The following is a 22,708-nucleotide window of genomic DNA, read 5'->3' on the forward strand; positions in this document are numbered from 1 at the left end:
CGCCTGTAGTCCCAGCTACTCAGGAGGCTGAGGCAGGAGAATGGCATGAACCTAGGAGGCAGAGCTTGCAGTGAGCCGAGATCGCGCCACTGCACTCCAGCCTGGGCAATAGAGCGAGACTCCGTCTCAGAAAAAAAAAAAAAAAAAGCCAGGCATAGTTGTGGTGGTATGTGCCTGTAGTCCTAACTACTCGGGAGGCTAAGGTGGGAGGATTGCTTGAGCCCTAGAGGTCAGGGTAGCAGTGAGTTATGATCTCATCACTGCATGCCAGCCTGGGCAACAAAGCAAGTTGCTATGTCTTAAAAGAAAAAAAAAGCTGGGCATGGTGGCTCACGCCTGTAATCCCAGCACTTTGAGAGGCTGAGGCGGGCAGATCACCTGAGGTCAGGAGTTTGAGACCAGCCTGACCAACATGAAGAAACCCTGTCTCTCCTAAAAGTACAAAATTAGTTGGGCGTGATGGCGCATGCCTGTAATCCCAGCTACTTGGGAGGCTGAGGTGGGAGAATTCGCTTGAACCAGGGAGGCGGAGGTTGTGGTGAGCCGAGATCACGCCATTGTACTCCAGCCTGGGCAACAAGAGCGAAATTCTGTCTCAAAAAGAAAAGAAAAGAAAAGAAAAAAAAAAAAAAACCGGCCAGGGCGCAGTGGCTCATGTCTATAATCCTAGCACTTTGGGAGGCCAAGGTGGGCGGATTGTCTGAGCTCAGGACTTTGAGACCAGCTTGGGCAACACAGTGAAACCTCATCTCTACTAAAATACAAAAAATTAGCCAGGTGTGGCAGCGTGTGCCTGTAATCCCAGCTACTGAGGAGGCTGAGGCGGGACAATCGCTTGAACCCAGGAGATGGAGGTTGCAGTGAGCCGAGATCGTACCACTGCACTCCAGCCTGGGTGACAAGAGTGAGACTCTGTCTCAAAAAAAAAAAAAAAAGAAAAGAAAAGAAAAAGAAGAAAAAGAAAAGAAAAAAAAAATGCCTCTGTCCCCAAAGGTTTCTGATGGGATTATCCGCTAATATCTGTTGAACCAATGAACGGATGGATGAATGAACGAATGAATATTAGTTGCCCAGCAGAGAGTAAGAGCTTGACGTCAGTATTGCAGGGTCATGCGTGAACCCCCTGCTCCTGCCGTTTGTGAGAGGCGGGAGTCCCGGCGCTCACCTGCGGCAGGATGTGCTGTGTGTGATGCACCCAGTTGGCCATGGAGTCGACCAGCTCCAGCACGGGGATGCCCTCGAAGTCGGGGTTCTCCTCGTAGGAGTCGCGCCCAGCACCACCTTCCTCCTCCTCGTCGCCCTCCTCCTCATTAAACTGGTAGAAGCCCAGCGGGCTGACCTGCGTGGCGGCCGAGATGCGGGCTATCTGGGCCCGCAGGTAGTTGGCCTCGTTGCCCGGGAAGGGTGGGTAGCTGACGACTGGCGTATCCAGGTAGCCTGTGAAGAACTTCTTGATCTTTCGGGCGTTCACGATCTGGGCTGGAGTGACGTGGGGCAGCCGCGTCCATGGCAGGCCCGGCTCGTTGCACACAAAGTACAGGTACTTGTTGGCGCCTGAGCGGCTCTCCTCCTTGGGGATCACGGGCGGCGGCTTCCATACGGGCTTAGGGACGATGTCCACGGCCTTCTCCTCGTCCTCCTCGCCCTCCTCCTCGCCGTGCGCCTCCATGACCTCGCCACCTTCCGTCATCTCCTCCACCTCCTCCTCCTCTGCCTCCTCCTCACCCTCCCGGAATTCCACCTCGGCCACCAGGTAGCTGCGTTTGATTCCCAGGATCTTGCCCCAGAAGCGACAGGTGTGGATGGGCTGCTGCTCCACCAGCTGTTTCATGGCCAGGAAAATGCGGAAGCTCTCGTCCGAGCTCAGGCCGACGCCGGCCTGCTCGAAGTAGAAGGCAGTCTCCATGATGTTGGGCACTGGTGTCTCCCCCTGCGCAGGGTAGGGTGGAGGGCAGAGGGGAGAATGCTGAAGCTCTGCTCCCTAGCCTACCTCTTCCAGACTCTTCTAGAGTCAAGAGAGCTAAAAGAGGCCGGGTGCAGTGGCTCACGCCTGTAATCCCAGCACTTTGAAAGGCTGAGGCCAGCTGATCACTTGAGGTCAATAATTCGAGTCCAGCCTGGCCAACATGGTGAAACTCTGTCTCTACTAAAAATACAAAAATTAGCCAGCCATACAAGCAGGTGCCTGTAATCCCAGCTACCCAGGAGACTGAGGCAGGAGAATCACTTGAACCGGGCAGGCGGAGGTTGCCATGAGCTGAGATTGCTCCACCGCACTCCAGTCTGAGCAACAAAGTGAGATACGGTCTCAAAAAATAAAAAGAGGCCTGATGTGGTGGCTCACGCCTGAAATCCCAGCACTTAGGGAGGCCAAGGCAAGCAGATCACCTGAGGTCAGGAGTTTGAGACCAGCCTGGCCAACATGGTGAAACCCCGTCTCTACAAAAAATACAAAAAGTAGGCAGGCGTGGTGGCAGGCACCTGTAATCCTAGCTATTTGGGAGGCTGAGGCAGGAGGATCGCTTGGACCTGAGAGGCGGAGGTTGCAGTGAGCCAAGATCACACCACTGCACTCCAGCCTGGGTGATAGAGTGAGACTCCCACTCAAAAAAGAAAGAAAGGAAGAAAGAAAGAAACCTAAAAGATTCTGTAACTCAGCTGCTCAGGCCACTTGTGCTGGCCAGTGAGATGTAGGGAAAGCCCTTGGACAGGATGTCCCTGATGCAGAAGAAAAGGGAAAACCACACTAGGAGAAAATCTTTTTTGCCTTTTGTCATTCCCTATTCTTCCTGCCTGGAATGGGGATATAAGATCTGGAGCCACAGCAGCTATCTTGGGACCATGAGGCAACACATGGGAGACAAAGTACTACACCCTTAATGGTGGTGGAGATGAAAGGTGGAAATTGCCTGGTCCCCAGTAGCATTGCTCAGCTGCCTTACCCACCCTGACCTTCTTGCTCCTATAACAAAGAAGCCACTTTTATTCATGATTTCTGTGACTTGAGGCCCAATGCACCCCTAACACGTACTCCATGTTTCACAGAAAGTTAAGGGAGAAGACAGGTCTTGAACGGAGGAGTCAGAGATGTTAGAGGATGGTAATAAGTCCTGTCTTCACTGCCTCCATCTATACCATGTGCTTGATTCACACAGCCAGAGGATGGGTGGGGTGGAGGAGAAGAAAGAAGGAGAGGAGGAGGAGGAGGAAAAAGAGGAAGAAGGAAAGAAAGAGAAAGAGAGAAAGACAGAGGCTCAGAAAGGGACTGAAGGCAAGCAGGCTGAAACTAGAAGCCAGCAAAGTTTATGGCTGGGCGCAGTGGTTCACGCCTGTAATCCCAGCACTTTGGGAGGCCAAGGCCGGAAATCACAAGGTCAGGAGATCGAGACCATCCTGGCCAACATGGTGAAATCTGGTCTCTACTAAAAATACAAAAATTAGCTGGGTGTGGTGGTGGGCGCCTGTAGTCCCGGCTACTCGGAAGACTGAGGCAGGAGAATGGCATGAACCTGGGAGGTGGAGCTTGCAGTGAGTGGAGATTGCACCACTGCACTCCAGCCTGGGTGACAGAGTGAGACTCTGTCTCAAAAAAAAAGAAAAAAAAAAGAAAAAAAAAGAAGCCAGCCAAGTTTTGGCTCAGAAGCCAGAGAAAGAAGAAGTGTAATGTACATCTGCACGGGCCACACACCAATGCTCTTCCTTCTCCCAGGGAAATGCCTGCCAGCCCCTATCCATGTGGCCACAAGGCTGTCCCCAACACTTTATTATTCAACCAGTCCCAAAATCTTTATTATTTATTTATTTATTATCATTATTTTTGAGACAGAGTCTTGCTCTGTCACCCAGGCTGGAGTGCAGTGATCTGATCTCAGCTCACTGCAACCTCCACTCCTGGGTTCAAGCCATTCTCTTGCCTCAGCCTCCCCAGTAGCTGGGATTATAGGCATGCACCACCACACCCAGCTAATTTTTGTATTTTTAGTAGAGATGGGGTTTCACCATGTTGGCCAGGCTGGTCTCGAACTCCTGACCTCATGATTCGCCCGTCTTGGCCTCCCAAAATGCTGGGATTACAGGCCTGAGCCACTGCACCCAGCATATTATTATTTTAAAAAAATTATTATTATTATTATTTTTGATACGGAGTCTTGCTCTGTCGCCCAGGCTGGAGAGCAGTGGCACAATCTCAACTCACTGCAAGCTCCGCCTCCCGGGTTCACGCCATTCTCCTGCCTCAGCCTCCCAAGCAGCTGGGACTACAGGCGCCCACCACCATGCCCGGCTAATTTTTTGTATTTTAAGTGGAGACGGTTTCACCGTGTTTAGCCAGGATGGTCTTGATCTCCTGATCTTGTGATCCACCCACCTTGGCCTCCCAAAGTGCTGGGATTACAAGCGTGAGCCACTGTGCCCGGCCCATTACTATTTTTTGAGACGGAGTCTCGCTCTGTTGCCCAGGCTGGAGTGCAGTGGCACAATCTCGGCTCACTGCAACCTCTGCCTCCAGGATTCAAGCGATTCTTCTGCCTCAGCCTCCTGAGTAGTCGGGACTACAGGTGCACACCACCACGCCAGGCTAATTTTTGTATTTTTAGTAGAGACAGGGTTTCACCATGTTGGCCATGCTGGTCTCGAACTCCTGACCTCAGGTGATCCGCCCGCCTAGGCCTCCCAAAGTGCTGACATAACAGGCGTGAGCCACCACACCCAACCAGTGATGGGATTTATAACCAAGATACTGTGATGCCGAAAACAGCTCTCTTTGTTTAGGGATAGCTAGGGAGCCTGGGGGTGTGGGGAATAGGCAGCTCTCAGTGCCCTTCACTGCAGAGCCACCTTGCAAGACTAGGACCTTACCAGTCCTAGACTACACCTGACGATTCTGTGTGAGAAAAATGACCAACTCATCCAAGTCCCTTATTTCTATTTATCTGACATCATCTATATCCTAACTTAAAGGGACCTATGTTGTCAAACAAGTAAAATAAGGTGTTAGTTTTTGGAATGTGCCAAAATAATCCTAAAGTTAGTCTAAAATTATAGATGGGGCCGGGCGCCATGGCTCACGCCTGTAATCCCAGCACTTTGGGAGGCCGAGGCGGACGGATCACCTGAGGTCAAGTGTTTGAGACTAGCCTGGTCAACGTGGCAAAATCCTGTCTCTACTAAAAATACAACAAATTAGCCAGGCGTGGTGGCACAGCCTGTAGTCCCAGCTACTCGGGAGGCTGAGGCAGGAGAATAGCTTGAACCCTGGAGGCAGAGGTTGCAGTGAGCCGAGATCGTGCCACTGCACTCCAGCCTGGGCGACAGAGCAAGACTCCGTCTCAAAAACAAGAACAAAAATTAGCCAGGCATGGTGGCGGGCACCTGTAATCCCACCTACTCGGGAGGCTGAGGCAGGAGAATCACTTGAACCTGGGAGGTGGAGGTTGCAGTGAGCTGAGTTCACATCACTGTATTCCAGCCTGCGTGACAGAATGAGACTCCATCTCAAAAAAAATGGAAAAAATAAAATAATAAAATAAAATTATAGATGTGAGAATAGTCAAAACTTATCTTTTTTTAAAATTTTCTTTAGACAGACTCTCACTATGTTGCCCAGGCTGGAGTACAGAGGCGCAATCTCAGCCCACTGCAAGCTCCGCCTCCTGGGTCCATGCCATTCTCCCGCCTCAGCCTCCTGAGTAGCTGGGACTACAGGTGACCGCCACCATGCCTGGCTAATTTTGTTTTTGTATTTTTAGTAGAGACGGGGTTTCACCGTGTTAGCCAGGATTGTCTTGATCTCTTGACCTCGTGATCCACCTGCCTCGGCCTCCCAAAGTGCTGGGATTACAGGCGTGAGCCACCACGCCCAGCCGAGAATAGTCAAAAGTTTTCTTTTTTTTGTTTTTTGCTTTTTTTTTTTTTTTTGAGACGGAGTCTCGCTCTTTTGCCCAGGCCAGAGTGCAGTGGTGCAATCTCAGCTCACTGCAAGCTCCCCCCGCCAGGTTCACGCCATTCTCCTGCCTCAGCCTCCCCAGTAGCTGGGACTACAGGCGCCTGCCTCCACGCCTGGCTAATTTTTTGTATTTTTACAAGAGATGGGGTTTCACCGTGTTAACCAGGATGGTCTCGATCTCCTGACCTCATGATCCACCCACCTCGGCCTCCCAAAGTGCTAGGATTACAGGCGTGAGCCACTGCGCCTGGCCTTTTTTTTTTTTTTTTTTTTTGAGACGGAGTCTCGCTCTGTCGCCCAGGCTGGAGTGCAGTGGTGCGACCTCCCCTCACTGCAATCTCCACCTCCCAGTTTCACGCCATTATCCTGCCTCAGCCTCCCTAGTAGCTGGGACTACAGGTGCCCGCCACCATGCCCGGCTAATTTTTTGTATTCTTAGTAGAGACAGGGTTTCACTTAGCCAGGATGGTCTTGATCTCCTGACCTCATGAACCACCCGCCTCAGCCTCCCAAAGTGCTGGGATTACAGGCGTGAGCCACCATGCCCGGCTAGTCAAAACTTTTCAAAACAGAGGTTCAGTGATGGGGAGAATTATGCTACCAAAACAGCAACACCTGCCGTGCAGCTGCTGTCAGCAGTAAACAGGAGAGTCCTAAAGCAGGAAGCCATCCACAGAGCAAAGGCCAGGAGCAGAGACTCCTGCAGGACCCTGTGTGGGGAGCAGATGGTGCAGGTGGCATTTCAAAGCAGTGGGGGGCAGGAAGGAATGGTTTATTGCATAAATGCCATTCAAGTTCCTGGCTAGCCGTCTGGAAGACAGAAAACGAGAGAAATAAGAGCCTTGCCTTGCACTAGACAGAAAAAGAAACACAAAATGCTGAATCATGCATTTTTTATGAGTCATTTCCTAGAAGCATGTACAGGCCACAAAAGCCCCCAGTTTTGCCCTTCCACAGACCCCACATTAAGAACTCCAGCTCTTGGCTGGGAGTGGTGGCTCACGCCTGTAATCCTAATACTTTGGGAGGCCAAGGCAGGAGGAAGGCTTGAGGCCAAGAGTTCAAGACCAACCTGGCCAACATAGCAAGACCCCCATCTCAATTATTTTTATTTATTTATTTATTTTTATTTATTTATTTTTTTGAGACAGAGTCTCGCTCTGTTGCCCAGGCTGGAGTGCAGTGGTGTGATCTCGGCTCACTGCGAGCTCCGCCTCCCAGGTTCATGCCATTCTCCTGCCTCAGCCTCCCGAGTAGCTGGGACTGCATGTGCCTGCTGCCACGCCTGGCTAATTTTTTATATTTTTAGTAGAGACGGGGTTTCATCATGTTAGCAAGGATGGTCTTGATCTCCTGACCTCGTGATCTGCCCACCTCGGCCTCCCAAAGTGCTGGGATTACAGATGTAAGCCACCCCATCCTGCCAAGACTGAAGTTGTTTTGTGACTGGATTGTCCAATGCTGTCTTTCGCCTCCAGGCCTTGGCACAGGCTGTGCCCTAAGTATGCTTGGGCCCCCACTGACCCTGATGCCCACCTCTCCTGACTGGCTCACTCACCACCTCCTCCTCCATCTCCTGTTCGCCTTCAGTGCCGCCTCCACTCCGGATGAACAGCGCCTTCTGTTTCTCCGCCATCTTGTAGGTGGGCTGCATCTCGGGGTCGTCCCGCAGCGTGTCCAGCTTGGGGTGGAACCACTCCCACTGCGTGGTGCGGTTCAGAGACTCCAGGACAGACAAGGGGTCCTCAGGCCGCTGGTTCAGGATCTTGGTCAGCAGATTCACCAGGTGCTCGTACCTGCCTCCCGCAGGAGGAGTGGGAGGAGAGGGACCTCACTCACTCAGCTCACTGAGCTGGCTCCCATGTGCCTGGCCCTGTGCCTGGTGCTGGGGACACAGTAGGGAACTGAAAAGGTACCTGCCCAGGTGTAGCTGACATTTATTTATTTATTTTTATTTATTTATTTTTTGAGATAGAGTCTTGCTCTGTTGCTCGGGCTGGAATGCAGTGGTTCATCTCGGCTCACTGCAACCTCTGCCTCCCGGGTTCAAATAATTCTCCTGCCTCAGCCTCCCGAGTAGCTGGGATTATAGGCGCCCGCCACCACGCCTGGTTACTTTTTGGATTTTTAGTAGAGACAGAGTTTCACCATGTTGGTCAGGCTGGTCTCGAACTCCTGATCTCGTGATCTGCCCGCCTCAGCCTCCCAAAGTGCTGGGATTACAGGCGTGAGCCACCGCGCCTGGCCGACATTCTTATGGTGGAAACAGACACTAATCAAACTAGCAAAATATATACAGTGTGTCAGGCATGGGGTGGTAATTTTTAGGGTGACACATAAAGTACTGAATGGGGCCTGGGGGTGCCAGGGATGGGCGAAGGTTTGCAATTTTATTTTTTTAATTTATTTTTCAGAGGAGGTCTCGCTGTGTTGCCCAGGCTGGAGTGCAGTGGCACGACCTCAGCTCGCTGCAGTCTCTGTCTCCTGGGTTCAAGCGATTTTCCTGCCTCAGCCTCCCAAGTAGCTGGGATTACAGGCATGCACCACCACGTCCCGCTAATTTTTTTGTATTTTTTGTAGAGGGTTTCGCCATGGTGGCCAGGCTGGTCTCAAACTCCTGACCTCAGGTGATCCGCCTTCCTCCGCCTCCCAAAGTGTTGGGATTACAGGCGTGAGCCACTGCACCTGGCCAACATTTGTATTATTATTATTATTATTATTATTATTATTATTATTATTATTTGAGACAGAGTTTTGCTTTGTTGCCCAGGCTGGAGTGCAGTGGTATGATTTCGGCTCACCACAACCTCTGCCTCCTGGGTTCCTGGGTTCAAGTGATTCTCCTGCCTCGGCCTCCTGAGTAGCTGGGACTACAGGCGCGCACCACCATCCCCGGCTAATTTTTGTATTTTTAGTAGAGACGGGGTTTCACTATGTTGGCCAGGCTGGTCTCGAACTCCTGACCTCAGGTGATCCGCCTGTCTTGGCCTCCTAAAGTGCTGGGTTAACAGGTGTGAACCACCGTGCCTGGCCAACATTTGTATTTTTTGTATTTTTTTTTTGAGACAGGGTCTCACTTTGTCACTCAGGCTGGAGTGCAGTGGCTCGGTCTTGGCTCACTGCAACCTCTGGTTCCCGGGTTCAAGTGATTCTCCCACCTCAGACTCCCCAGAGCTGGGATTACACGTGTGCCAACATGCCTGGCTAATTTTTGTACTTTTTGTAGAGATGGGGTTTTGCCATGTTGCCCAGGCTGGTCTCAAACTCCTGGACTCAAGTGATCTGCCTGCCTCAGCCTCCCAAACTGCTGGGATTACAGGCGTGAGCCACCAGGCCCGGCCACAGTCAGCCTTTGAAACCAAGTTGGTCTGATTTCCAAGCATGTATGTGTCACCTTTTGCTTTGCGGAAGCTGTTTTGTTGGCAGTCTTGGGTGTGGTGTTGGGCCATCATGGAAGTTGGGAAGGGTAAGAAGAGGTGAGACTTTGGCTAGGGCTTCTCAGGAAGAGAGCCTGAAGCTCTGAAGAGCTGGCACTTGGGGAATAGCCAGAGGTTAATTCTGACTAGATTCTAGGATCCGAGGAAGGAGCAGGTAGTGACTAGAAATCAAGTTTGGTCAGTGGCCAGGGGCTGAACCACATAAGGCCTTTTGTTTGTTGGTTTGTTTGAGACAGAGTCTCGCTCTGTTGCTCAGGCTGGAGTGCACTGGCACGATCTTGGCTCACTGCAGCCTCTGCCTCCCGGTTCAAGTGATTCTCCTGCCTCAGCCTCCCGAGTAGCTGAGATCACAGGCGTGTGCCACCACGCCTGGCTAACTTTTTGTATTTTTAGTAGAGACAGGGTTTTGCCATGTTGGCCAGGCTGGTCTCGAACTCCTGACTTCGAGTTATCTGTCTGCCTCAGCCTCCCAAAGTGCTGGGATCACAGGCATGAGCAAGGCCTTATATGTCTCAGGCCAGGAGCCTTGAAGGTTGTGGTGAGGAGTCTGAGCTTCCCCCTGTGGGCAATGGGGAGCCATAGCAGGTTCTGAGCATTGGAGGGACACGGCCAGCTTTGTGCTTTAATAAGAACCATTACTTCATCAACCTCATTTCTCCCGCTCTCCCTCTTCCTCCCTTGGTTCCAGACATACCAGCCCCTCCTTACTGCTCCTCAAAAACAGCAAGCCTCAGAGCCTTTGCATTTGCAGTGTGCTCTGCCTGGCTCACTCTTCCTCCGGTTATCTGCAAGATGCTCTCCCTCGACTCCTTCAGGGCCCTAATCAAATGTCACCTCCTTGGACAGGCCTTCACTGACCCAAACAATTTATTTTTTTGAGATGGAGTCTCGCTCTGTTGCCCAGGCTGGAGTGCAGTGGCACGATCTTGGCTCACTGCAACCTCTGCCGCCCGGGTTCAAGTGATTCTCCTGCCTCAACCTCCCGAGGAGCTGGGATTACAGGCCCATGCTACCATGCCCTGATAATTTTTGTATTTTTTAGTAGAGACAGGGTTTCGCCATGTTGGCAAGGCTGGTCTCGAACTCCTGACCTCAGGTGATCCGCCCGTCTTGGCCTCCTAAAGTGCTGGGATAACAGGCGTGAGCCACCGCACCTGGTTGGACCCCCACTATTTCATGTGTTTCCTAGCCCTCTTAGCCTCCCTTATTTTTCACCTGAGTCCTTAGCTTCAGTTTATCACTTTTTCTGTTTCTTGTCCACTCCCCTAGAATGAGAGCATCCTGGGTATCTAATGGAGGCTGAGAGCAGTGTTTTGTGACTGCAGCTAAGTGGCTCTGGCAAGTATCTTCCTCAGGCAGGGAGATTTAGTTGCAGGATAAGAAGGTCTCAGGAGGGCTGGGCACGGTGGTTCATGCCTGCAATCCTAGCACTTTGGGAGGCTGAGATGGGCGGATCACTTGAGGTCGAGTTTGAGACTAGCCTGGGCAACATGGTGAAATCTTGTGTCTACTAAAAATACAAAAATTAGCTGGGTGAAGTGGAGCGCGCCTGTAACCCCAGCTACTCGGGAAGCTGAAGCAGAAGAATCACTTGAACTTGGGAAGGAGAGGTTGCCCTAAGCCAAGACCACGCCACTGTGCTCCAGCCTGGGTGACAGGGTGAGACTATGTCTGGGGGGAAAAAAAAGCAAGAGGACTTGGGGAGCCAAATCACGTGTTCTGGAATCCTGACTCTGCCATATCCTAGCTGTGTAGTTTTGGGTAAGCGACCCAACTTCTCTGTGTCTCGGTCTCCTCCTGTGTAAAGTAGGATGAGCTGATGTGCTCATCTCCGGTGAGAATTAGGTGTGAGTGTGTGCAGTGCCAGCACATGTCTGGGAAGTGAATGCCAGCTGTTGTTGGCATTGATTCCGACTCAGCTGAATTAGAGTCACTGGTTTTCCATGAGGGATGATCCCTTGTCTGACTGACTGAGGCAGGCATCTGACTGACTGAGGCAGGCACTTCGGGTGGGGCCCCTCCCTGCCTGGGTCCCCCACCCGCCCCACTCCTAGCCCCTGCTCACAGGCTGAGGTCGCAATTGATGCTGGTGTGCAGCAGGTAGGCCTTGGCGTTCTGCACGGCCAGCTCCAGAGGCTCGGGCTCAGGCACCTGGGCACTGTAGTGTGGGAAGCCCAGCTCAGAGGGCAAGAACTGAAGGGCAGGGTCATCCCTTAGGTAAGGCCCGTGCTGGGCACCTTCGGAGAACTGGTCTGTCTGGTAGAGGTTGAACTGGCCCAAGGGGTTGACTGGGGGCTCCTGGAAGGTGGGGTCCAGTTGCTGGAACAGGCTGCTTTGGCCCTGCTGGAGCCGCTGCAGCATTAGGCTGGTGGTGAGCTCGGCGACCTGCATCCTGCTTTCATCAGAGTAAGGCTGGGGCTGGAATTCTGAGGGAAAGCCCGTGTTCACAGATGGGTACTCCATGCCACCCAGCCGGGCTTCCTCAGCCTGGAAGACCTGGGGCATCAGCAAGTTCTCCTGTTGGGACAGGCTGCCCCTCTGTGACCAACCAGGGGCGTTTCGCTGGGCGTCTGGAGGTATCTGCTGCCTCTCCTCGGGGTCCGCTCCCAGGGCCTGAGCTTGGTCCCGACTGTGCCGCCTCTGAGAGGCCTGAGAAGTCCTCCGGCCCGGAGGCTGCTGGGCAGGGCGCTCAGGGTAGGGCGGCAGGTCTCCCATGGTTCGCCAGGAGGCACAGATCTCTAGGAGAAAGGCTTGCAGACAAGGAGGCCAAGCGAGAGCCACCTGTCGACACCGCCGGTTTCTGAGCACCGAGAGAGGGGGCCGTTACCCGTGGAGGGCGCGGGGAGCGGGCCAGGGTGGGTTCCGTGCAGGCTCTGGGCGCGCACTCCCGATCCCGCGCAGCCCCACGGTGGACGTCGCGCCAGACTCGAGACGGCACCCGCGCCCCAGGCCCGCCATCTCTTTTTTTTTTCTTTTCAGTAACTTGCCCAAGTTCACATCTTTTATTTCTTTTTAAGGCAAAGCACCCGCAGGTCAAGCCCCGCCCCGTCCCCCAGCCCCGCGTCCCTGTCCCACCCGCTTTCCCCCTCGAGCCCCGTCAGCTGTTCCCCTTGGCCTCGGGTTCCCTGGCGTCCTCGGCAGCCGGGCTGGGGGTCTTCACAGCATCTTCTCCAATAGGTGCGAGGGTCTGGGGGCTCCGCTCCTCCTTCAAGGTCAGCCCGCCCGCTGCCGTCTCCTGGTGACCGGGGAAGGAAAGGGCAGCCGGGTGGAGGGCGCAGTCACCTCCACGCTCCCCTTCAGGCCCTGCCCCCTGATGGCCCCCCCTCCCCCACCTTCACCCCGGCCCAGATCCGGCTTCTTCCTTCGCAGCAGAGGCTGCTCTCCCTACCTTGGGTAGGGGGCCCTCGAGACTAGAGTCCAACAGCGCGGCCTCGGTCAGCCCCGAGTCGTCATCCATGCTGATGAAGATGCCCGGGGTCTCGCACTCAGGCCCCTCCTCCCGGAAATCCATGGCTTCCTCAGACGGGGGCGGGCCCGGCCGGGCCGACGGAGAGGGAGAGGGGGAGGAAGAGGAGGGGGCTCCCACTCCTCCCGGCTTCAGCTTCTGTTCCTCCTCCAGCTGCCGCTTTAAGGCCTTCTCCTGGGCCAGTCGTAGGCCGATGAGGTCCTGAGGGGGCCGGGGTGCTGGGGCCGGGGCCAAGGTCAGGGGCTCCAGATCATCCTGGGGATAGGGAGGGCCACACAGAAGCTCAGAGGTGGGTGGCTCAGAGGACGGCCGGAAAGAGAAGGAACCACCCTGAGGTGGTCTTTGAGTTCTTCACCAAGAGCATGGGGAGGAAGGAGCAGTTGTCCCCCAGACCCCCAACTCCCAGCAGGAGCATCCCCTGGGAGACGGGTGGCCCAGAGGCAGGGGTGGCCTGAGTCTCTCGGGGTCAGGAGGAGGCCATGGTGAGCCTTGCTGGCTTGGGGTATGGGGTGGGAGTCTGGGGATCCAGATGGGTGGGCTGCAGGGCCCTCACCTCCTCCAAGGGCCCCGCAGGCGCCTCCTTGGCCTCTGGCTCCTGCTTGCCGCTGGCCTCCAAGATGGTCATGATGGAGTTAGGGATGTGAGCTTGCTGGGTGGAGAGCAGGAAGGGGGCGCTGGGGGCAGCTCTGGCACAGAGACCCCACTTGCACACCTCAGGTCCGGGGGCTCTAACCCTCCAGAGCTCCCAGCAGTGCAGGGCCTTCTTGTGTCCGCCTCCATCCAGTCCCCACCAACCAGAGGGACCCAGGGGGCCGCCCACCGCACACCCTGGGTGGGGGGAAAGGGTACCTGGTGGGGGGAAGGGGTACCTGGTGGGGGGTGAAGGAGCGGACATGGGCCAGCAGGGGCTCCCGGAGCTCCGGGCACTTGTCAAAGACGGCTCCCAGCTGCTGGGGCGGCAGCTGCAGGATGACCTGGAAGCTCTGGGGCTTTGTGCGCTGGCAGCACTTGATGAAGCCCTCCCACACCTTGGGGTACTTCCACACCTGAACCAGGGAGGGAGGGAGCCGTCGGGAGAGGCACACAGGTATCCCCCCGAGCCTTGACACTGGGAGAAAGACCTTGCCAAGACCATGCCCAAATCCCACCATCCAAGATTCCTCTGGATGGGCCACAAGCAGCCCCGACCTCCCTCCAGAGGCCTTTGTCTTCCCGATCCAGGCGGCTGGACCATGAGGGCAACTTGGGAAGGGGGTGGAAGAAAACTCAGCCGCCTTTTACCAGAGCTCCCCCTGGGCCAGGCACAGGCTAAGTGCTGCGGGAGCACCTCTCATGACATTCTCACGGCAGCCTCCAGGGGGCGAAATTACCCCTGCTAAACAGCGGAGGTCCGTGCCGGTGCCGGGACCTGTCCTGGGTCACATGTACATTCTCACGGCAGCCTCCAGGGGGCGACATTAGTCCTGCGGGGTTTGGTTTTTTTGTTCTTTTTTTTTTTTTGAGAGATGGTCTTACTCTGCCGCGCAGGCTAGAGTGCAGTGAGTGGCGCGTTTCTTCCTCACTGCAGCCCCAAACTCCTGGGCTCAAGCAGTCCTCCTGTCTCGGCCTCCCAAAGAGTTGGCATTACAGGTGTGAACCATCACACCTGGCCTTATCGTGGTATTTCTAAAGCCCAAATTTCTAGCACCTCTTTAAAAACTGGGCCATTTTTCAGCTCTGGGATGCATCCTGGCCGGGCACACAGCGGTGGAGGGTGAGGAGCAGCCATGCCTCTCCCGGGTGCACACCCCTTGAGGGTTACCACAGCTCCTACCACCCAGCTGCCCTCCCTCATCACCTAGGAGCTGGCCCAGTCATACACCCTGGAGCACTGCTATTTTCTTGGCAGGAGGCAGAGCAGAGCCTGCTGTCCTCCACCAGGCTCCCTCCGGGGTCAGGCGGGGGAAGGGGAGGGCAAGCAGGCTAGAAGCTGCTGTCTGCAGCCTGGAGGCGGGGTGGCCGGGGATGGGTTACCTGCTTCATGATGAGGCGGGACAGGATGTTCATGACGAAGCCCCCCAGGCGGGGGTACATGGTCAGGGACTGGATGACGGTCCTCATGAGCAGCATGGGCAGGGGGCTCTGCTCCATCAGCTGCTGCATCACCACGGCCAGCACCTCTGACGTGTACACGTTCCGCTCCGCAAAGCACAGGTTGGTGGCTGCGAGGAGGCGGAGAGTGGGCCTGTCCTCTCTGCCCAGCTGCCCCCTGGGGGGTGGGAGTCCCGGCCCCTGCTGTCTGCCCGTGTGAGGGGAAGACTTCTAAAGCCCTGACTTCTAAAGCCCCTGCGGGAGACAGGAGACTCCCCCGACCCAGCAGAAGGCACACTGCAGCCCCGCCCTTGGAAAACCTGCAGGCTTGGTTCAAGGGAGAAGACATCCAACTCCAGGAAGCCCCAAAATGGGTGGAACAGGGAACCCGTGGCCCCTCACTTTAAGGACGACCTTGGGAAAGATGTGTTGCCAAGCCCTGGGGGAGTGGCAGGGCCCCCCACCCCTGCTAGGGAGGGAAGGCAGCTATTGGCTTCTACCAGCCCCTCCAGAGAGAACAGCAGTCCACAGACCAGCTTGTCAGAGGGCCAAGGGACTGCCCACCCAGTCCTGACAAGGAAACAGGGCTTGCACTGGTGCTGGGAAGATGGGGGGTGCCAGGCTAAGGGCTGTGTGGGGCATATGGGCACAATCAGAGTAATAGCGAAGGGAGGGACAAGAGGAGGCTGGAGCCGGGGCATACGATGACCCCCCGACTCAACACCCAGTGCCAGTACCAGTAGGACCCAGAGGGTTGGCACAGCACGAGCACCCACGAAGGCAGGCCCTGGGGTCTGTTCCCCAAGTGGGTGGCCATGCCCCAATCCACAGTGCTAATGGGAGGCCCCAGGAGCTGCCTTTGAAGCCCTTCCCCAAACACCACTTGCCATGTGAGTGTCAACCAGGAAGTCTTTATTGAGCCAGAAGAGCACCCCAACCCCCCAAATCCTTGAGAGGCTAATGGAGAACAGGGGTGGGGTCTCTAAGGGGGGGGGCGTAGACAGGTGGGGAGGAGGCTGAACGGGCAGAGCAGACAGTGGAGGCGAGGACCTGCCAGAAACCGAGGAAGCCCCTGCTCCTCGTCAGGGCCAGGTGGTCACTGGTCCTGCCTGCTCAGCCACCCCAAGGCTCCAGAATCACCCCTCCCCTCCTCCTTCCCTGTCGGCTTTGCCCCAGCCCCCCACCTGGGCCTCCCCCGAGCCTCCGATCCATTCTCCATATAGCAGCCTGAAGGGTGTTTTGGAAAGCTCAGACCTGACTTGCCTCCCAGAGACCCTCAAGAAACAAGGTCAAATTCCCACCTCGGCCTGCGAGACTCCTGTGGGCAGGCCCCAGGGGCACCTTTCCCAATGGCGACAACCTGACCTCCTCTCTTGACCAGGCCCCCTCCTTCGTCCCCTAGGTCCAGAACCAGCCAGCAAGCACCTCCCTCGGTCCCTGCAGTCTCCTGCTGCTGCCGCCTACTCATCCTTCCTTGGTCTCAGCCTGAGTGTCCCCTTTTTCGGGAAGTCTTCCCTGATGTCCCACACCCAGGCTGGGTTACATGGCCCCTCTGGGCTGCCCAGTCCCAGGCCACCCCTCTCAGTTGTTACTGGCCAGGGACTTCTTGTCTCTCCCTGGACTGTAAGCCCTGGAAGGACAGGGCTAGGGCTGTCTTTCCTGTGTCCCCAGCACTACCCAGGATGGATATGGGTGAGCAGAGGTGCTGACTTTTCTTAATGCTGGACTACCAGGAGTGGGTCTAGTTATAGACAAGCTCCCCAGAGGAACAGGGTGGTCTACGGGGGAGTGAACAGTGCACAACAAAAGGACTCGACTTTGTGATCTGGAGCTTAGAGTGCAACCAGGAAGACTGCTGGTGCCCGAGCAGGAGAAAAACTTGGGTTGGGTGCTGGGGACACCAGCTGGAGGGTTGTCTGGCCTGCAGCGTGCACGCCTGGGCGTGTTGAAGGGTGGGGTGGTGTAGGGTAGGCCCTGCTGACCCCTCTGGGGGCCTCACTCCTGGTGGCCTGTGTGGCCTCTGGCAAGGCCCTTTCTCCTGGGCCGAGGATCTTCAGGGGCCTGGCTCCTGGTGGCCTGTGTGGCCTCCGACAAGGCCCTTTCTTCTGGACCTAGGATCCTCAGGGCTTCTAATCTGGGTCCACAAATGGCCTTGGGGTGTGTGTGTGTATGTGTGAACCCCCTCAAACTGTATGCAAATAATATGAGCATACTGTCCTGGGAATGGGCTAGAACTTTCCTCAGATCACCAAAGGGGTCGGGGAATGTGAAGACCACAGCCCTGGCCTATGAGCCTGGAGATCTTTCCTCCCTGCTGGTCTCCCATAAGAGGCCTTGGTGCCTCCTGGGTTTTAATGTGGGTTTGACATTTCCATAAGCTCCTCTCTTGACCTTAAACGTTTCTCAGACTTGCAGAGGAAGGTTAGGAAGTAAGTCACTGAAAAGCTGTTTCAAGCTAGAACACGAAAGTAAGCAGCACAGAGAGGAAGCCCCTTCCCGTCTGAGGGTGAGAAGAGAAATCAAAGGACAGCAGTCTTCTGAGTATAGAGGGCGACAGTGAGGGTGTCCAGCTCCGTGGGACAGGATGGCTCCTGGCCCAGAAAGCTTGCTCAGGAGGGGTGGAGGGGTGGGCGCTCTCAGGGGAGGTGGTCCTTAGACGCGGAACCGGCGGAGCTGGGATTCCCACCCAGGTCCGTTTCACTTCAGCTTCTGTTTTTTCTACCACACCACTTAGCTTCTGCGTGGCCCTGAGTAAGTCACCTAACCTCTCTGGAGCCTCCATTTCCTGTCTACACCATGGAAGTGAACATACCCACCAAGTGGCGGACCAGCAGGCTCAGGCCTGTAGGCGTTCAGGGAGAGCCCAGCGCAGAGTGCTCAGTGAGTGGGGGCCATCGTGAGGCGGCCAGTTCGTCACCAACCCTGCCGCCCTGCAGGCAAGCTCTCCTGCCTCATCTACCCTGGCCCACAAGTGCCCTGGAGCCCTGGGTCTGCCCTGCTGCTGCGCCTCTACCACTCACGGTGTGCCCTGCTTCCTTCTGTTCCTCGGGGCTAGGGGTGGGGCTACCCAACTGCTTTAGGCCCACTCTGTGCCAGCGCACAGCAGGTACATCAGAGTGCCTTAGACAGAGGCAGAAAAAGGTGGGTTGTAAAGGGTAAAACCTGGGAGGAAGGAAGGAGGAGGGAGGGAAGGAAGGAGGGAGGGAGGGAGGGAGGGAGGGAGGGAGGGAAGAGGAGGCAAGAAAAGGAGGGAGGGAGGGAGGTGGCTCTCCAGAGCTCTGAGGTGGGGCTGTGAGTGACAGTCTTTGACTTGGCAGATTCCAGTGGGGGCATGTGGGTGACTGAGGTCCTGCCCTGGCGTCGCAGGGGCCAGGCCACTGGAGTGAGGGGGAAGCACCTCACCTTTGATGATGGATTTCATGTCACACTTCACGGAGTCGATGTTGTGTAATGCGATCAGGAGCTCTCCAGGGTTCAGCGGGGACAAGGCTGAGTTTCCCTCACCTGCAGCAGGCGGGAGGAAGGGTGGGGGAAGACAGTGCGGACGCATAAGTGAAGAGATGGGTCTGAGTTCCCCAGATCGGGGGAGCTGTGAGCAAAGATGAGGTGCCCTCTACTTTCAGGGCTGGAACAGGGGAAGCAACTGACAACATAAAAAGGGGACACCGAAGGCAGCAGCAGCCCTCAGGCAGCGTGGTTGCCACTGTGTGCTCCTCCCCATCCTGGGCTCCCACCCTGGGTAGCGTGTGGCACGGCTGGGTCTCTCTGCCCCTGGGCTGTGCACCCCCGAGGGCAGGGTAGGACCACCTCCTCGTGTGGTCCCCAACACAGACTCCAACGCGGCACAGGGGAACATGGGCATTTGTGGCACAGGGCAAGATGGAGCCAGGCTACAGGCTTCCAAAAAGTGGCTGGAGCCTTCTGCTGTGTGGGGCCTGGGGGAGTGGAGGGGAGGCTGGTGGAGTGGCTCTTTGCTGCTGCTATTTTGATGGTCCCAGAGCCATCTATATGTGTGTTTTAAACCACCAGGATCTGCGTGGAACAGACATCCTCCATTTTTTCTCTAGCACCAACCACTGGGGTAAGGGCGAAGAATCCCTTGCTAGTTTTTCTAAGTTGAAAGTTTTGCTTCTTTTTTTTTTTTTTTTTTGGGAGATGGAGTCTCACTCTGTCATCCAGGCTGGAGTGCACTGGCGCGATCTCCGCTCACTGCAAGCTCCGCCTCCCGGGTTCACGCCATTCTCCTGCCTCAGCCTCTTGAGTAGCTGGGACTACAGGCGCCCGCCACCACGCCTGGCTAATTTTTTGTATTTTTAGTAGAGACGGGGTTTCACTGTGTTAGCCAGGATGGTCTCGATCTCCTGACCTTGTGATCCGCCCGCCTGGCCTCAAGTTTTGTTTCTTTTTGACTGTGTCAAAACGAAATGCCCCTGGCCCACAGCTTGAGGGATTCGGGCAAGATCTGAGGAGGGGCCAGACTGGAGCCGGGCCTGAGAAGGGCTGGTGTGTGGCCAGATCCTAAAAGGGAAGATGCTGCTGGAGCCTCTGCCCCTAGCTCCATGGTCTTGCCCCTGCTGTGAATGAAACCATCATAAAAACATCCCAGAGGGTGGCCTGGGAGCTCCGGGACACATGGAGATGTCCAGTACAGCTGGTGTCCCAGGGAGCAGGATGTGCCCTCTCACCCTGAGGGGGGTGCCTGCACCTTGCCTTCTGCCCCACCACCTGGGGTGGGTGGGCCTCTTGGTGGGGATGAGGCTGCATCACCTACCATGCTGGGTGCCCAGCAGGCGGTTGAAGACTTCCTTCACCACGATGGGGTTGAGTTTGATGAGTTTAGGCAGGGCCTGGATCACCTCTTTCTACAGGGAGAAGGTGGTGGGGGTGGGAGTTGAGTCACATACACCCTCATTTCCCTTCTAGACAAGCCACCCCTTCTGCTCGCCCTGGGGAGCTGAGGGCAAGCTCTGGCTCACTGAGCCCCTCCTACCCTCACCACACCCTCAGGGCGGAGCTTTCTCCCCAGCTCTCACCCCATCTGAGCCCCCTGCATGTCACATGTGTGTGCCCCCAAGAGGCATCCTGATCCTTGTCTGACAGAGGAGAAAAGCGAGTCTCAAAGAGGGGAAGGGACCTGCTTGAGGTAGAGGAGGAAGCAGCAGAGCCATTGGCACCCGGGTGCCCATGCAAATGAGGCCAGGAGCTGCTCCACATTTCCAGGGTACCCAGGTGTCGGTGGCTTCCATGACTTCTGACCACAGGCAAGGTGCCTTCTGCCCTCTGCTATGTGCCTCTGGCTCAACTGCTGCTGAAGCAACATGCTGCCCTGCCCCTCCCAGTCCCACATGTCCCAGGTAGCAGGGACAAACAGGCCTCCAGCTCCATACCTTCTCCAGCCCATTGAGCACCGGGATGAGAAAGCGGACGTCTGGCAGTCGCTTGTGGTAGAGATCCCGGACCCGCTTCACCAGCTCTGGGGAGGGTGGGACTGCATGGAAGCAGCAGGAGGCACCAAGTTGGAGGCAGAGGGGAGTGTGGGAAAGGGTGGGCACCCAGGAAAGAGAAGCAGGCAGATGTGCAGGAAGGGATGGCAACTTCACCCTTGGCTGCTCACGTGCAATTAGCACCACACTGTTCCAAATGGAGAAACTGAGGCCCTAGGAGAGGCACAGACCCGCAAGAGGTACGACCATCTGGGGACCCAGCAGCTCAGATCCCCAGGGCCCGGGGAAGGCTAAGGAGAGGGGGGAAAGCCATGAAAGGTGGGGGTCTCCAGGGTCACCTTTGTCTGTGAGGCTGTGCAGACATCGCGTGACCAGTGTCTCTGCTCCCTTGGGACAATTTTCCACCAGCAGGAGCAGCTCCGGGGAGTTCATGCCCATTCCTCGGATCTAGAGGCAGAGACAGGGATGACGAGACCCAGGGTGAGAGCTTAGGGGAGGCTCAGGTGTTGCCGGCAGGGTGGCTGCGGGGCATGCTGGCGCCCAGGGTGAGACTGAGGTGACAGGGTTTGGAGGGCGGGGGAAAGGTGGGGAAGGGCAGGAGAGTCAGAGGAACCTTGGCATCTCCCTGCAGCTCCTCCAGACATGGGCCTGCTCCAGCTCCCAGCCCTGGCTGGGCTGTCCTCCTGCGGGCCACTCCTCTGTGGCTCAGACTTGACCTGACCTCGAATGCCCACCCTGTGCTTCGTTCACTGGTGAAGATGTTTCTGGCTCCACCCACCTGCTTCGTGACTCAGTTTCTCAGGCGCAGCTGGCTTGGCTGCGAGCCCAGACCAGGCTCCACCTGCTGCTGCTTCCTGAGCCTGCCCCGCGGTGAATGCCAAACAGGAGCCAGGGCCAGGCTCCACCTTTGCCCAGTAACGTTTACGCTCCTGACTAAAACCGACTGTCTCTGCCCTCGAGAAGCTCACAGCCCTGCCAGATCACTTTTCTGCAAAGTGAGATCACTTTTCCACAGCTGGCCCACCTTGAGAATGGGGCTAAAAATCTGTTTCCTCCCGACTACAAGCCTGTTATCCCCATTTTCCAGGTAAGGGCCCCACTGAACCCAAATGGCAGATAGGTGGGGATTAACATACAGTTCTCTCTCCCGTTTATCACGAAAATGTTCTGTAATCCAAAAATGTCAGGGGCAGAAAGAAAAAAAGTGGTTTCAAATCCTGCTGCAAACTGGAAGAGCAGACCTTCTAATCTCAGGTGCTAGTCTGTCACTGAGCTGCTTCTCATGTGGGCAGCCCTGTGCCTCTAGAGAGAGGGGCAGGAAGGACTTATGTTTATGTAATGACAGCTAAAGAGTCCCGTTAGCAACACCGGGAAGGCCAGCTCATAAAGTGACAGTAACACAGAGGTTTATGTGCCTGAGTTCATGGACTCCTTGCATCAGCGTGGAGGGACTGGAACGTCTTCCCCATTTTTACTGACGGGCCCAAGGTTGCAGTGAGAAAGCGAGAAGTGAACGCGAACCCAGGTCTATCAGCTCCAGGCTCCTAACGGCCGGGCCACTTGACGTTTCCTCAGGAGCGACATGCGGACCGCCTGCAAGCTACACAGCCTGGGTCGGCCCGGGGTGACCACCCTTCGGGCTTGGCACACTCTGAGGTGGAGCAGGTTGGGGAAGAGCTGGAGCTGGGGACACAGCCTTGCCCGTGGGTGGGCAGGGCCTGGTGGGCTCAGGGGCCTCACCGGCTGCTCAATGACCCTCAGCACCGTCCGCTTGATGTCGGCGATGGCTTCAGTGTACACGGCCGCCAGTTCGTGGATCAGCTTGTGGTTCTGAGGCAGGAGGGCCAGGTAGAGGTACAGACACTGCTTCACTGTCTCCTCCGTCCAGGGTGCTGCCACCTCTGACAGGGCAGGAGCGGGCATCAGATTGGCCCACACTCTTCTCCAACCCCCTCAGACCCTCAGGAACTGTCCCTTCTTGGGCAGTGGAGCCGGGGAGGGCAGACCGGGGCTGGGGAGCTAATTGTTCTAGGGCAGGGAAATGGCGGGGACCAGGACTTCCCACCTCCAGCCTCCCCTGACTGCCAACACACAAGGCAACTAGAAGGATCTTTCTAAAGTGCGATCCTGACCCTGTCCCTCTCCGGCTCCCCAGCCATGCCTGCCCCGTGGCCTCAGAATAAACCCCCAGCTCCCTGCCTCACACTGTCTGCCAGATGTTGTATGGGGTGGCCCTGGCCCGCTGCTGCCCTGCTGCCCTCCATGTTGGTCACATACCCATTCTAACAGTCCCGAGGGCCCTGGTCTCTTTGCCTTTGCATCCACCCTCCTCTTTGCCTGGTCCACG

At 56.1% G+C, this 22,708-nt stretch overlaps 2 protein-coding genes across 3 annotated transcripts in view; both read right to left on the reverse strand.

The window, feature by feature from the left end:
• Window positions 1-12,190, reverse strand: part of RSPH6A (radial spoke head 6 homolog A) — a 19,570-nt gene extending 7,380 nt beyond the window's left edge. Inside the window, 3 exon segments of the mRNA NM_001280377.1 lie at window positions 1,166-1,930; window positions 7,503-7,740; window positions 11,447-12,190. Coding sequence (NP_001267306.1) covers window positions 1,166-1,930; window positions 7,503-7,740; window positions 11,447-12,096 — 1,653 coding nt within the window. The 5' untranslated portion in view covers window positions 12,097-12,190.
• Window positions 12,191-12,369: 179 nt separating this feature from the next.
• SYMPK (symplekin scaffold protein) overlaps window positions 12,370-22,708 on the reverse strand; it is a 48,950-nt gene continuing 38,611 nt past the window's right edge. For both annotated transcript variants that reach the window (XM_009435848.5, XM_024351465.3), the window contains 10 exons: window positions 22,102-22,262; window positions 20,700-20,808; window positions 20,305-20,405; window positions 19,689-19,779; window positions 18,320-18,421; window positions 14,861-15,048; window positions 13,717-13,893; window positions 13,401-13,496; window positions 12,770-13,102; window positions 12,370-12,616 (listed from right to left, as the gene is read on the reverse strand). In XM_009435848.5, the coding sequence (XP_009434123.2) occupies window positions 12,479-12,616; window positions 12,770-13,102; window positions 13,401-13,496; window positions 13,717-13,893; window positions 14,861-15,048; window positions 18,320-18,421; window positions 19,689-19,779; window positions 20,305-20,405; window positions 20,700-20,808; window positions 22,102-22,262 (1,496 nt within the window). In that variant the 3' untranslated portion in view covers window positions 12,370-12,478. The remainder of the gene's footprint in view (window positions 12,617-12,769; window positions 13,103-13,400; window positions 13,497-13,716; window positions 13,894-14,860; window positions 15,049-18,319; window positions 18,422-19,688; window positions 19,780-20,304; window positions 20,406-20,699; window positions 20,809-22,101; window positions 22,263-22,708) is intronic.

The sequence above is a fragment of the Pan troglodytes genome, chromosome 20 (assembly GCF_028858775.2).
Source record: "Pan troglodytes isolate AG18354 chromosome 20, NHGRI_mPanTro3-v2.0_pri, whole genome shotgun sequence".
Lineage (NCBI taxonomy): Eukaryota > Metazoa > Chordata > Mammalia > Primates > Hominidae > Pan > Pan troglodytes.